Here is a 12,128-nt window from a genome sequence, read left to right on the forward strand (position 1 = left end):
CTGACCTTGTAGCCACAGGGGCTCACCTGGCCTCAGGACCCTGCTCCCCTGGCTAAGCCCTCTCACTCCCCAGAGCCCTCCTTCCCCCTCTACCCTAGACCCCTGAAAATGGGAGGTCCTGATGCCCCAGCACCTTCCTCAGCTGTTTCTGATCTTCCTCAGAATCCTCATTGTAGACTGCTGAAACTTCGTTCTCCCAATTGCTCAGGCCCAGGACTTGGACTCAACCATTGGATCTGTCAGCAAATCCTGTTGGCCTGGCCCAAAAGTGCTGGGCTGCTTCTCACTTCCATTCCTCTGTCCACCTCCCTGGTTCTAATGGCCACCATCCTCCCCTACTGCTACCCTTGTGTCTCCACACAGTAGCCATAGTAACTGAAGCCACACACACTACCCTCCATGCTCAACCCCTCCCCCACTGCCACCCTGGCTCCTCCCTCAAAGTCAAAGCCAAAGCCATTCCTAATGGCTGATGATCTACTCCTATTCCACCCCTAGCCTTCTGACCTCAATTCCTTCCTCACACCCACACTCTACCCTGCTCACCTCCCCACCCCCCACTGCAGGCTCCTAGGGCCCTCTGCAGGGGAACACACTTCCCCCAACACCTGCCTGGCTCACTCCTGCCCTTCCTACAGGTCTCCTCGTAAATATGACCTCTTCCTTGATCACTCCCAGCACTTCCTTTCTCCTCTCGAGAGCACTCAGCTCAAGAGCTGCCCTGAGCATTGTTCTTTATCCTCTTTCCCCCTCTACTGAACCGAGCACCCCAGCAAAGCAGATCATGTTGTGTAAATGATAGAGCGGCCTGCCCCTGTGGCTTGCGGTCCCCCTGCTCCCGTTTACACATGCGGAACAAGTTCAGAGAGGGTGTAGAAACCTGCCCAGGCCTCAGCTGTGATGGCATAGCTAGGGTTTAAACACAGAGCTCTTCCTCAGGCTTAGCCATTGCAAGGCAGAAGGTAGGGAGCAACCCAGACTCCAAGCCAGCCTCTCCTGTGTGGGAGCTGCCACTGCGCGATGTGCCGTCCCAGGGAAACAAAATACTGCATAACTTGATTTTATGCTTTAATTGCTCAGTGGTGATTTACTGCAGGCTGTATATTTTTTTCCAAGCTGACACTTCCCTACATGTATTTCTTTTATCTATCACCGCATTTGACAGGTAAGTTGCTGATATTTACTGTTACTGTAGGTACCAGCATTTCCAACATATATCACCACCCACTCTAAGGCCACAGCCATGTCACCCGCACATAAAGCTCCGCCCAAGCGGAGATGTGTGGTCACATCTGGATAATGGTAGAGTCTTGAGGATGGGACATGGTCCCTGCCAAGTGCACACCATCACACATACACCTGCCTATTCCACCAGAGTTGCCCCCCAGACACAGCTTTATACCCAGGCAATGGGGTTAGTTTGTTAGTTATTGGCAGTACTGGGATGACTATGATCAAAGTGCACTGTGCACACAAATGAACATGTTAAATTGAAGTTACTCTGTACACCTATTTGAAGATAATAAGAAGTGGGTGGAGAGGGCCGCTGATAGCTCATACCTGTAATCCTTGCTGCTCAGGAGGCTACTCAGATCCTAGCTATTCCGATTCTCACATCTGAGGATCGCAGTTGAAAACTAGCCTGGACAGGAAAGTCCATGAGACTATAATCTCCAATTAACCATCAGAAAACTGGAAGTGGAGCTGTGGCTTAAAGTGGTAGAATACCAGCCTTGAACAAAAAAGCTCAAGCACAGTGGCCAGGCCTTGAGTTCAAGCCCCATGGCTGACCAAAAAAAAAGTGAGGGAGAATACTGGAACTTAGTACCTCTCACTTTCTAGGCAAGTACTCTACCACTTGAGATAGACACTTCCAGCTCTTCTTTGTTTCATAAAATTTCAGGTAGGTCTTAGGCTTTTTGCCTAGAGCTGGCCTCAAAGTACAATTCTCCTCCTTTCAGTCTCCCTCATAGTTTGGATACAGAAGCATGACATCATACCCAATTAACTAATTGAGATGAGTGTCTCACTAGCTTTCAATCACAATCCTCCCAGCCTCTGCCTTCTGCATTTACAAGAACAAGTCACAGTGTCCAGCGTTCAGAGTAACATTTTATTTATTTATTTATTTATTTATTTATTTATTTATTTATTTATTTATTGGAAGTACTGGGATTTGAACTTGGGCCCTATGCTTGCTAGGTGGGAATCTCTGTTGCTTGTGCCATGCCTCCAGTACTTTTTACTCTTAAGGCAGGATCTCACTTTTTGCCTGTGCTAGCCTGGATCATGATCCTCTTACCTCACACTTCCCATCATACTGAGATGAAAGTCACATGCAATGGTGACCATGATTGAAATGAGGTCTCAAGAAAAATTTTCCCAAGCTTGCTTGGAACCATGATCCTCCTGATCTCAGTCTCCCAAGGAGCTAGGGTCACAAGTGTGAGTCATCTGTGCCCAGATTTTTTTTTATTTTTTTTTAACCAGTCCTGGGGCTTGGACTCAGGGCCTGAGCACTGTCCCTGGCTTCTTTTTGGTCAAGGCTAGCACTCTACCACTTGCGCCACAGCGTCACTTTTGGCTTTTTCTGTATTTGTAGTGCTGAGGAATTAAAACCTGGGTTTCATGCATGCTAGGCAAGCACTCTGCCACTAAGCCACATTCCCAGCACCACCTAGCTATTTTTTAAAGAACACTTGCTATCATCATTTTGAGTTGAAAACTACCGAAGAAGCCATAGAAACACCAACCTGATCAAACCTCTTTCTTTAGCAGGGGAAGAAACTGGAGCCAAAGAAAGATAATAATTGGCCTAAGGTTACACCACTCAGTTAGTGGGGAAAAGTAGTTAAATCCCAACTCTCCCTCCCTTCCATTTGGGCACACATCCTCTCTATTTCATCTGGGGAAGGCTTTGCCCCCAAAAGACAGTGGGACTGTAGAACCTGACCCTTCTACAGAGTCCAGACCAGTCCCTGCATTTTTGTAAACACACATCAAGCATGGAATTTGTACAAGGGAAGTCTTGCCATCTATCTCATTTAAAGCACAGAACAGCCCTCAGAGGGCTGAGTTCTTATTTACTTTACCCAGATGGCAACAGGCTGGGAGCAGTCAGCTGGCTGGCCCAAGCTCACTGTCACCAGCAGATGATACTTATCTCTCCCAGCACTTAATAAGCCCTCCTCACTCCAGGTTAATCGGCCTCAGCCACAGCATCAGCTCAAGCCGTAAGCAAGCCAGCCTGAACAGGAGACTCAGCTAGGATGTCTGCTTCATGCTCCTGCTTTAAAGTAGGAGAACCACCCCAGGCTCCAGCCATCTAAAACAAGTAACATAGCTGGCCCTGCCCAGTTGTGCATGGACCTCTCTAAGGGTCCTGAGTAACTTACACTCAGTATGGAGCTAAACTCCTTCCAGATCTAGGGTCTCACTCTCCACAATGGTATGGGAGGCATTAACAGACAGACAGAGGGGCACTCAGGGACAGAATGCCTACCCAGCTTACCAGGCTAGCCTGCCACACTCACCTACAACACTGGTCACTGGTGTGGACCAGGGCCCCACAGGACAGAGGCAGCAGGAATGACAAGAAAACTTTCCAGGGACAGGGGTGAAGGGAATAAGAAAGGGCTTGCCACTGCTGACTGGAATGTTTTCCCCAAGAATTCCGCTCACTTCCCCCTCCTTGCTCAGAGGCCCTGCTTCCACAGCCCAGGTACCAGGTGATTTGCAACTATTTGGGTTCCAGCTAGATTCCTCTCCCCCCTGACATATAGTCTCCACAGATGTCAGGAGACTGTCACTCCAGGCCAGGCTTCAGGAAGCTGCCCACTGGGCGCAGCTGAACGAGAGCAGGAGAGAGAGGAGAGAGAGAGAGCGGGGGAGCTCAGGGCGGGCAGACGGGTAATCCTGGGCTCATCACCGCGTGATATATGGCCGCTGGTCCCTGGGGGATCTGCTGGGCTAAGTAATTGCTTCTGCCTTGATTACAGTCCGTCACAAATGACTGTGACTGCTCCACCAGCGTGTCTGAATCTTACAAATGTCCACACACACAGCCACTATCTGGACCATCTGATCGTTACCTTAAAAGGTTTAATTTGCTTAGGGAGGGAATTAGACTATAAACTATTCAGAAATTATGGAAAGCAACACGTCAAAGAGACCCTCCCCCTGTGGGTTCCTCTGAACAGTTTGCTAGAGATATAGGTGGGGGGAGGTTGTAGTTATCAGAAATAAAAAGTGGCTGAGCAAAAACCCAGCCCTAGATCAGATCCACAACCAACAACTAATCCCACTTCCGGAGATAATGGGGACACAGGGCACTGCAGGCCACCCTGTAGCCACCCAGGCCTGTTTGCACCCCTGCCAGGATCAGGCGCCCGCTTTGTGAAGCAAAGGGCAAGGGTTGTGGTTGCTGCCCCAAGTTCTAGGCCTCACAAGAAGAGTCAGCATTGTGTGAGGGGACACTCAGGATGGCTTCCCACTCGCCCCCACATTAAGGTGTGGACATTGGCTCTAATCACCTGCCATACTTGCTACCCAGCCTCACCACACACCTGCACCCCCATCTTTCTGCCCTTTCTAAGGCCATGTCACTCCCAACCTCTGGTCAGGAATCTCCTTCTCTCTTCATTGCACCCCACACGTGGATGTCCCATCCCCACCCTGAGAATAGCCACCAATAGCAACTACTGAGCATGGACATCATCTAATTCATTCTTCACAGTAACTCAAAGCAAAGAGTTGCCACTTTTCTTCCCACTATAGAGCAGGGACAGCACTTTATATGCGGATCTGAGCCTCAATCCACAAGGATCTTGAATTCAAGTCCATCCCTTGTATGACATTCCCCTGCCTTCCCCATATGAACCATGTCCTGCAGGCCTCTGCCCACTGCCCAGTTGAAGAATAGAGGTCACCCAGAGCCAGACTCAGGTTACTAGGGAAGATCCGTGCACAGCCATCCTGTGACAGCCTAACAGCTGGGCTGGCTAAGCCGAAACACACTGTCCTAGACTGCAGGAATAAATCACAGCAGGCCCAAGGACGTTGCCTACCTGCCCTCAGCTGACAGGCCCGAGATTGACGGACTGGAGGAGGGACCCACAAAGCAGCCCACACCCTCTCCCTCCCAGACTCCCTCCATCAGGCTCGGGTGCCCTCGCTGCTGCACTCAGCTCTGCCGGCCCAGCAGGGGGGAGGGTGCCAGAGACAGAGACACCCAGAGAAGAGAGGGGAGAGGCTTCAGACAGGAATCCCGAGTGGGAGGCCCCATTGTAGCCTGAAGCTCCCACAGCCTAGAATGTCCTGAAAGCTTTTCATCTCACCTGAACCTGCCGTGAACCTCTCTGTCTTCCAACTCTATAACAGTGATTGTGTGCCTGTCATAATAATCAATGGTTTGTCTCCTGGTCTTCATGTAAGTCAATGTGGCTTGTCTGTCCTGTGGTTCAATCCCTACCACACTACCAGTGAACCTCCCACTCAGCCAGGCTGCTCTGAGCAGCACAAGGCAGTTCAAGGCAGTCATGTCTACTGGAAGCTGTGAACGCTGAGGGAGGCCAGAGCAGGCTGCATCCAGGGCAGCTGCTCCTGGGGGCAGCTGGCTAGGTGGAACTTGTCAGAGCCAGATACCCAGAAATATCCAAAAGGCACCTGGCATTGTGCTGGCCTCAGTCACCCACTGTCTTCTCCCCACCTCTATGGCTCCATGGGAACTCCCCTTCACGACAAAAGAAGGTCTCATTACTTGCTTGTTTAGGGACCAGCAGTATCTTTGCTGAAACCTAGCACAGGAATTCAATGAAGCTCCTCTTGGATTCACCTAACTACTGTTCTTAACAACTCATAAGGGGGCTGGGAATGTGGCTTAGTGGTAGAGCACTTGCCTAGTGTGCATGAAGCCCTGGGTTCAATTCCTCAGCACCACATAAACAGAAAAAGCCAGAAGTGGCGCTGTGGCTCAAGTGGTAGAGTGCTAGCCTTAAGCAAAAAGAAGCCAGGGACAGTGCTCAGGCCCTGAGTTCAATACCCAAGACTGGCAAAAAAAAAAAAACCCAAAACCTCATAAGAACAACTTTACAAAATGTTCCTGTGTGTCAGTCCTCCTTTAATGCAGGCACTTCAGAGTTGCTGTCTTTTCCTAAAGAGGAAACAGAAGTTCAGAGAGGCTAAGGACTTTGCTTAGATGCCCAGCTGGCCACTGAGAGTCAAGACTTGAATCCAGCACTTGGAGCAGAGAATCCATTCTGTTGCAATGTGCTTCAGAGTTAGAGAGTGGCCCAGGATCCTTGCAAAATCTAATTGGGGATAGGAAGTGGCCCAGAGCCCTACTCCCAAATACTTCCCCAAGCCCTGTCCCTTTTGCAAGCAGGAGCCTGTGATATACTGGACTTTTGGTCCAGAAAGGACCTGCCTAACAAATGCAACTCAATGGAATATCTGCTATATGGTAAGGAGTGGGTTCTCCTAATGTTTAAAGATCCCAACCCTGGGCTCAGAGCAAATCACAGCAGATCACATTGCACTAGCCAGCCCACAATGTGCTTCTCCTCTTGGGCCTCAGAATTTCACTTCCTTTGGGAAAGGAAAACAAAGCCTCAAGAAGCAAAAATAACAAACAATGGCAAATATCACTCCATGCTACCAAGCAAAGCAAGAGTTTGCAGTTAGCATGTTATCCTAGCTACTCAAGAGGCTTAAATTGGGAGGATAGTGGTTTCAGCCCAGCCTGGGCAAAAGAGTTAGCCAGATCCTATCTCACTAAATAAGCCATGCATCACAGTGCATGCCTGTAATCATAGGTACTCAAGAGGCTGTAGGTAGAATTGTTTACAAAATCAAAATAAAGCAAAAAAGAAAAGGGGCTGGAGGTGCAGAACCCCTGCCTAGCAAGCATAAGACCTCAAGTTTAAAAGTAGAACAAAAGAAAGGGAAGGAAATTAAATATGTTTAGCATTCCCCAAAGAAAAATGTAGCAACCACAAAGTACAGCCTCCCAACAATATTTTTTTTTCTTTGTCTGGGTATAAACAAACATCGCCCTCTGCTGCTCATCACCAATATTACCACAGCCCCTGGCTGAAACCTTAACTTCTGGCTTTTCTTTTCCAAGAGCTCTCTGAATAGGGGCACAATTCACATCATCACTGTAATTTGTGAAATTGCACAGCAAGAGGATACCCTTGGGATTGTGCATAGCAGTGGCCTTGGCCCTGGCCCTGGCCCTTGTTATGGGCAAAGAGATGAAAATATCCATCGGGACTCAGACCCACAGGGCTGGTAAGTGAAGCCAGTGTCTCTGTAGTTGCCTCTGAACAGAGCTTTTTCCTTTTTCTGTTTCTTCAAGTAGCATGGAGAAAGGATTCTCCCTGGCTCAGACCAGTGCCTTCCAACCCCCACCTCAGAAAGCTATGAGCAGATTCAAATATAAGGCACCCACCCCAGTTGAGACTCCTCCCACGGCCAAGTGTGAGACCAGGGAGGGACCTGGGACCAGAGACTGTCCTACCATCCTACCCCCAAGGCTCTCTCAGTCACCACTACATGTGTCCTGTCTGGAAACAACTACAGGAGACATGTAGTGAGCTGTAGTGGGAATCAGACTATACCTGAGGCCCTAGGACCCTGAGAATGGGAAGGAAGACATTCCTACCTGGACAAAATGTTCCCTGCCCTTACCTAGAACAGAGCCTGCATTTATGATTTCTTGTCCAAGCAGTCATGTCCCAAACACCTGGGTGGCACCTGCAAACCCACTGTCCTTTGTTTTTTGTTGTTGTTTATGCCAATACTATGGCTTGAACTCAGGGTCTGAGTGCTGTCCTCTAGCCTCTTTTCTCAATGCTCTACCACTTGATCCACACCTTTACTTCCAGCTTTTTTGCTGGTTCTTTGGCAATAAGAGTCGCAGACTTTTCTTCCCTGGCTGTCTTTGAACCATAATCCTCACATCTCAGCCTCCTGAATAGACAGGATAACAGGCATGAGCCACCAGCACCCAGACTCTCTCCAGGCTTTGAGGGACCCAGTCATCACCTGAATTGGCCCTCCATTGGCAAAGAAGAGAATCACCTCAGCTTTAAGTTCCCTCCACACAGCCCTTGTCACAGAGCTAATGACCTGACTCAGCCCCAAACCTGTGGCCAGCTCCTTGCATGCTGACCCTGACAAGTCATCTTGTGAAGGAAACAGAACCAGAGGAATAATCATGACTACCACTTAAGGGTCCATGCATCCCTCAGCCTGGCTTGCAAGTGACCTAGCACCACACAGTAGAAAGTGGTCACCAAAGCCCTTGTAAATGCATTGTGCAATTTACTCCTTGTTGCTCAAACCCAGCAACAGCCTGTGGGCAAGCTCAGGATCCAGTGCTTATGTGGACAAAGAAATGAATAACACATAGGTCCTTTTCTCTAGCCAACAAGAAGGATAAAAACAAGGGCACGAAGAATAAGCAAAGCAGCTTGGCCTGACTCATGCTTGAGAGAGAATGAAGGGAGGGGTGTGATGACTCTAGGGTAGCCCACACTGCACAGAGATTGGACTTTTTGAGCCATGTGAATGAATAAAGACTGTGGCAGGGGAGCTATCCTTCTTGAAAGAGGAAACCGCCTAAGCCAAGTGTGAAGGCAGGAAATGCAATACATGCCACTTATATGGTGGTAGTAGGTATCATGCACCTGAGGAAAGCAATCAGCAAGGACCAGAAGGAAGCCCAAGCCAGGAGGCTCTAATGGCATTGTAAATATATCTGGAATGTTCTGTGCACATCAAAGCCCTTTGGAGGAGTTAGCCGGATGAGAACATGAGGTCTAGTAAGAGCTCTTCATTTAAATTCTGAGAGCTCTCAGGAATTCAGATGCATAGTTGGGAAGACCTGGGAGAAATGGTACTCTACAACTGGGGATCTCCTTTCTCTACATCCTCCTGTCTCCAGAATACTCACCCTCCAGAACTCAGCCATAAAATGGGGCTGCTGAGCTTAGTTCCCTTCTCCTTGGGTGTGATGGCTTGGATAGGTCAACCCTGTAATGTTCTTAGGGTCAGTCACTGATGCTGAAGGCTTCAGACCTTAGCAGCCTCCTGGGCAGCCTGCTGAGCTCATGGCCGCCATGTCTGAGCACAACCCAGAGTCACAGAGCAGACACCACAGCTTTGTCATGGCTGGCTGGCTGGTCTCCATTGGCTAAGGCACCGGTATATGTGCCTCGGATAATGGATCCTTGGAGGGAAATCCTAAACTAAATGACATGGAAAATAAATTTTAGGTCATCTCACATTGACCTATACCTCTGAAAGGATTTTTGAGATGGACCTACGCCTGGAATTTAAAGCCCAGGAGAGTCTTTGGAACCAATCCTCAGGTAACAGCTCACCAAAGAACTTCACAAGGTCAACCTATTAGTGCTAGCAACAACCCTAATGAAGTGGGAACTATTATTAACAGCCCTGTTTTACAGATAACTTGAGACACAGAGAAGATAGGTAATTGCCCAAGAATACACAGCCAGTAAGTGGGTTCTATCCAGGCAGAGTCTGGACACTTAACCATCACATGAGACTGCCTTTTCATCCTGTTTCCATTTAAGGTTATGTCAATGACTGAGCTGGCTCAACTCCGGCTGGGAACAGCCCTTCCCAGCCTCCTGGAAACAGCCTGGGAAACACGGCCACAGACAATCCTCCTGTGTGGGACACAGCTGAGAAAGTCTTTGGCATGATACAGCCAGGTGCCCCCAGCCCATTTCACATAGACAGAAAGAGCACCTCCTTTAAGAAATGGCAGAGATTCTCTGCCCCATCCTGATGAAGCCTGGCCCACCCTCTTAGCTGTTTTTTCCCCCTTGCTTGCTTCCTGCAGTGCTCAAGTGAGACACATGAAGACGCTGGCCTGCAGGTGGTGATGGGTGGGTGATAAGAAAGGAGACCTCAGTAAGGAGCAACCTGCCATCACCAGGATTCAGTCATCCCCTAAGGAGGCCAAGGGTTCCCCCTTCCTCACTGTCTACTACTGAGGGAAAGACCAAAGCAGCTGAGGACATGCCATGATTCCACTCACTTGAAGAAATCCTCCTTGCAGTAGACACTCCCGGCCCTGGAGAAGCACCTGTCTGCCAACTGCATCTGGCAGTCTGCACACTTGAGGCAGGAGCTATGCCAGTGTCTGTCCAGAACCTTCAGGATGAACTTGTCCAGGATGTGCTGGTTACAGCCAGCACACTGTGGGATCTCTGTGGGAGAGGAAAGAGATACAGTGTGAACCTTCCACACAGCCGAATGACCACTCCATGCCCTTCCCGTTCTGCCTGGGGTGGGAATAGACAGGACCCAGATGCCCAGACTACCACATCTTCACACCTGGGTGAGAGCTGTGCCAGAAGCATCAGCCCCACAAAGTGAACTCTGCCTTAGCCTGGACTGAGGCCATCTGCCCTTAAAAGCAAATGACTAGCTTGGAGTGGTGAGATAGGGGTGGAGCAAAGTCTAGGTCTCAAGGTTTTCATGCAAAGATGCCATGATTGGCTTCATCAGTATCCCCACCTGGTGATTCCTCTTCTTCCTGTGCTACAGGCAGGAAAGCTACACTGATTTCCTGACTCCCTTGCAGCTCCAGTTCTAACTATGGCTGAGAGTCCACCAATCAGAGGCACTTAGCAAGAGCTTAATGCAGAACCACTCTAAAGGAGGGAAGAAGGGGTAGGGGCAGGCTTCCTTCTACTGCTGTGGACCATGGCAGCGGTGATGAAGTGCTGTGGTTGAAATGTCCTGACCAGTTCTGGCAAAGTCAATGAAATTCAGGAGGGATGCAGAGGGGGTGTGGTGCTTGGTAGAGTTATTCCCAGAACTCATCTAGAGGTGTCAGCACTGAGGTAAAACAAAACAAAACAAAACAAAAAAACACCTCATCAGTAGATCACCTTCCACTTCAGTAGTGAAAAGGGGTTCTGTTGTCTGCCCCTCTCACCCCCGCAATGCTAACCACTGCCTCCACCCTATTCCTGACCTAGATGATTTCTTCAACAAATCTGTTCCTCGAACATTCATCTTTTATCAATGAATTGCTTGGAGGGGTGATAGTATCTTAGCTCACTGAATATTTCAAAACTCTACAAAATGGTCAAGATTAGATGATTAGATAAACAAATAGTGCCAAAGTCTTTAGTCTTTTGTTTTCCTGTATTCCAACCACCACACACGCGCGGAAAACATAACAAATATGAAAGCCAAAAGTGTGCAAGTGCAAGTACTAGCTGTCTATGGCAAAGTATTCATGAGCCTCACAACTCAGTGATCTCCAGATCTTTTATAAAATAAAACCTTGGTAATTGAGAGAGAGAGAGAGAGAAAGAGAGAGAGAGGAAGGAAGGAAGGAAGGAAGGAAGGAAGGAAGGAAGGAAGGAAGGAAGGAAGGAAGGAAGGAAGGAAGGAAGGAAGGAGCAGAGCCAAGATGCAAACAACCTAGGCAGTCTGGCCTCAGAATCCACATCTTACCCTACGTCCTACCTCTCCCCTTATAAAAATGGACATTGTGGTGCTAACCTTGAGCAAAAGAAGCTCAGGACAGAGCCCAGGCCCAGAGTTCAGGACTGGTAAAAAAAAAAAAAAAAATGGACATTGCTAGGCCAAGTGCCAATGGCTCACTCCTATAGTCCTAACTACTCAGGAGGCTGAGATCTGAGGATCTCAGCTTAAAGCCAGTCTGGGCTGGGCAGGAAAGTCCATGAGACTCTTATTCCCAGTAAACAACCAAAAAGCCAGACGCTGTCTTAGAATGCTAGCCTTGAGAACAATAGCTCAGGGATAGCATCCAGGTCAAGCCCCAGGACCAGCAGGCTCCATCACACACACACACACACACACACACACACACACACACACACACACACACACTTGTATTTAGGACAGTCTGTTCTTTCTTGTTTTCTTTTCTTTAATTATTTGAGACAAATTACTTAGCTCTCTGCTCCACACCTCACCTGTAAAAATGGAAGTGATGTTGCCAATATTGTCTTATAGGGTTATTGGAAGGAAAAAATAAGTATGTGGAAAATTGTTATGTCAGGACTGAGTATACAATATGTGCTTCATGGGGATTCTCTGTGACTAGGAGATGGGAT

The 12,128-nt window shown here is 48.7% G+C and overlaps 1 protein-coding gene across 1 annotated transcript in view; it reads right to left on the reverse strand.

The window, feature by feature from the left end:
- Lhx4 (LIM homeobox 4) overlaps window positions 1-12,128 on the reverse strand; it is a 41,353-nt gene that overhangs the window by 13,659 nt on the left and 15,566 nt on the right. Inside the window, exon 2 of the mRNA XM_048357097.1 lies at window positions 10,070-10,241. Within this exon, the coding sequence (XP_048213054.1) occupies window positions 10,070-10,241 (172 nt within the window). The remainder of the gene's footprint in view (window positions 1-10,069; window positions 10,242-12,128) is intronic.

This window comes from Perognathus longimembris, chromosome 11 (genome assembly GCF_023159225.1).
Source record: "Perognathus longimembris pacificus isolate PPM17 chromosome 11, ASM2315922v1, whole genome shotgun sequence".
Lineage (NCBI taxonomy): Eukaryota > Metazoa > Chordata > Mammalia > Rodentia > Heteromyidae > Perognathus > Perognathus longimembris.